Source organism: Rhagoletis zephyria, unplaced genomic scaffold (genome assembly GCF_001687245.7).
Source record: "Rhagoletis zephyria isolate East Lansing unplaced genomic scaffold, Rhagoletis_zephyria_1.1 Rzeph_scaffold_62560, whole genome shotgun sequence".
In the NCBI taxonomy this organism is placed as follows: domain Eukaryota; kingdom Metazoa; phylum Arthropoda; class Insecta; order Diptera; family Tephritidae; genus Rhagoletis; species Rhagoletis zephyria.
In genome coordinates this window covers 1-1,544 of record NW_016219611.1, presented here as the reverse complement: position 1 = coordinate 1,544, position 1,544 = coordinate 1, and the positions used below count along the sequence as shown (strand labels likewise).

General features: G+C 44.6%; 1 protein-coding gene across 1 annotated transcript; it reads left to right on the top strand.

Annotated features, from left to right (window-relative positions):
• Positions 1 to 88: 88 nt before the first annotated feature.
• Positions 89 to 1,521, top strand: LOC108356647 (probable cytochrome P450 6d2; the record flags this gene model as incomplete). Its single annotated transcript, XM_017607745.1, has 3 exons — positions 89 to 781; positions 853 to 1,008; positions 1,082 to 1,521. Coding segments are annotated over exons 1-3 (1,108 nt in total), but the record flags the coding sequence as incomplete, so codon positions are not given.
• Positions 1,522 to 1,544: the final 23 nt, after the last annotated feature.

Sequence of the window (1,544 nt, the reverse complement as noted above, 5' to 3'; positions counted from 1 at the left end):
ATTTTTGTTCGCATAATTAATCATGTCGGGGTATTTAAATTACCGGGTTGACAATATTTGATTCTAATGACGCTGTTGATGGCGTTCTAGTAGGAAGTGGCCGAAGTATGGCCGATCGTGTAGTCATATGGACATAAATAAAGGCTAGACACATAAACGATCGGTCCCATTTGACCGGTGTTGATCGCTGCTAGCGCTGTAGAAGAACAATTGAGTTCCCGCTAAAGTGTCTGTGTTTGAAAATAGTTTAGTGAATAAATTTTGCGAGCATGTGGTTCGTCCTGATATCTGTGGCTATCGTGGCCATTACTCTGTTGATTCGCAGACACTTTACCTACTGGGAGCGTCAAGGTATACCGAGCGACAAGCCGGTTATACCCTTCGGGTCGTTAAAGGACACCGTTTTCGGTATAAAGGATGTCGGTTCCGCGATTCACCATCTTCACGAACGCTACAAAAAGCCATTCGTCGGAATTTATCTGCTGTTCAAACCAACCCTGCTGATAACCGACCTCGAGCTGGCACGACAAGTTCTAATTCAAAATTTCGTGAGCTTTCACGATCGCGGCATTGATTCAACTGTAAGCCCAGATCTTTTCTCGATGCGCGGTGCAAGTTGGAAGAATCTGCGTAGCAAACTGACACCACTTTTCTCGAGCGGCAAGCTAAAGGCTATGCTGCCGACAATCAACGATGTTGCAGCCAAGCTACTAAATCACTTAGATGAACAGTTGGTTTTTAAGAGTGTAGTGGAGGTCGAGATGAAGGACATGATGTTCACGTAAGTTTGACTGCGACGATCGACTCCGAGCCTTGGTAGCTACATTTACATACATTACTGGGAACTTTCAGCTATTCGCTCGATGTCATTGGTTCAGTATTCTTCGGAATGGACGTTGACAGCTTCAAAAATCCAAAAAACGAATACCGAACAGTGATTGGAGAAGTGCTTTCGCCTTCAGCTTGGCTGGACAGGATAAAATCGGTGTCGTTTTTTGTTTGCCCGCCGTAAGTTGCTAGTGAGAAGTCAAATCTCAAGTAATCGTGTTATTAAGTTATGCTTTCTTATTATTGTATGCAGTCTATCGACATTCATGGAATATTGCGGCTATACACCCAACGGAGTCCTGGAAATACGCGAAATTATCAAACGCGTGGTGAATTTACGCGAGCATAAAAATGTTGTGCGTCGTGACTTTATTCAGCTACTTTTGCAATTGCGCAATTCAAATAAGATTACAGATGATGACAATTGGAGTTTGGAGAAGGCATCGGAAGATGCCAAGTCCATGTCCATCGAAATGATCGGCGACCAGTGCTCACTTTTTTCCATTGCGGGTACTGAGACCACGGCCGTTACGGCGGCCCATACACTCTACGAGCTTTCTATGTACCCAGAGCTTTTAACAGAAGCTGTGGCAGAAGTTGACTCTGTCTTAAGCAGACATGGCCTAGAGCCAAGTGACCCACTCACTTACGAGGCCATACAGGACATGAAGTTCTTAGAACTCTGCACTATGGGTGAGTATGGATTTTAAGGAGTG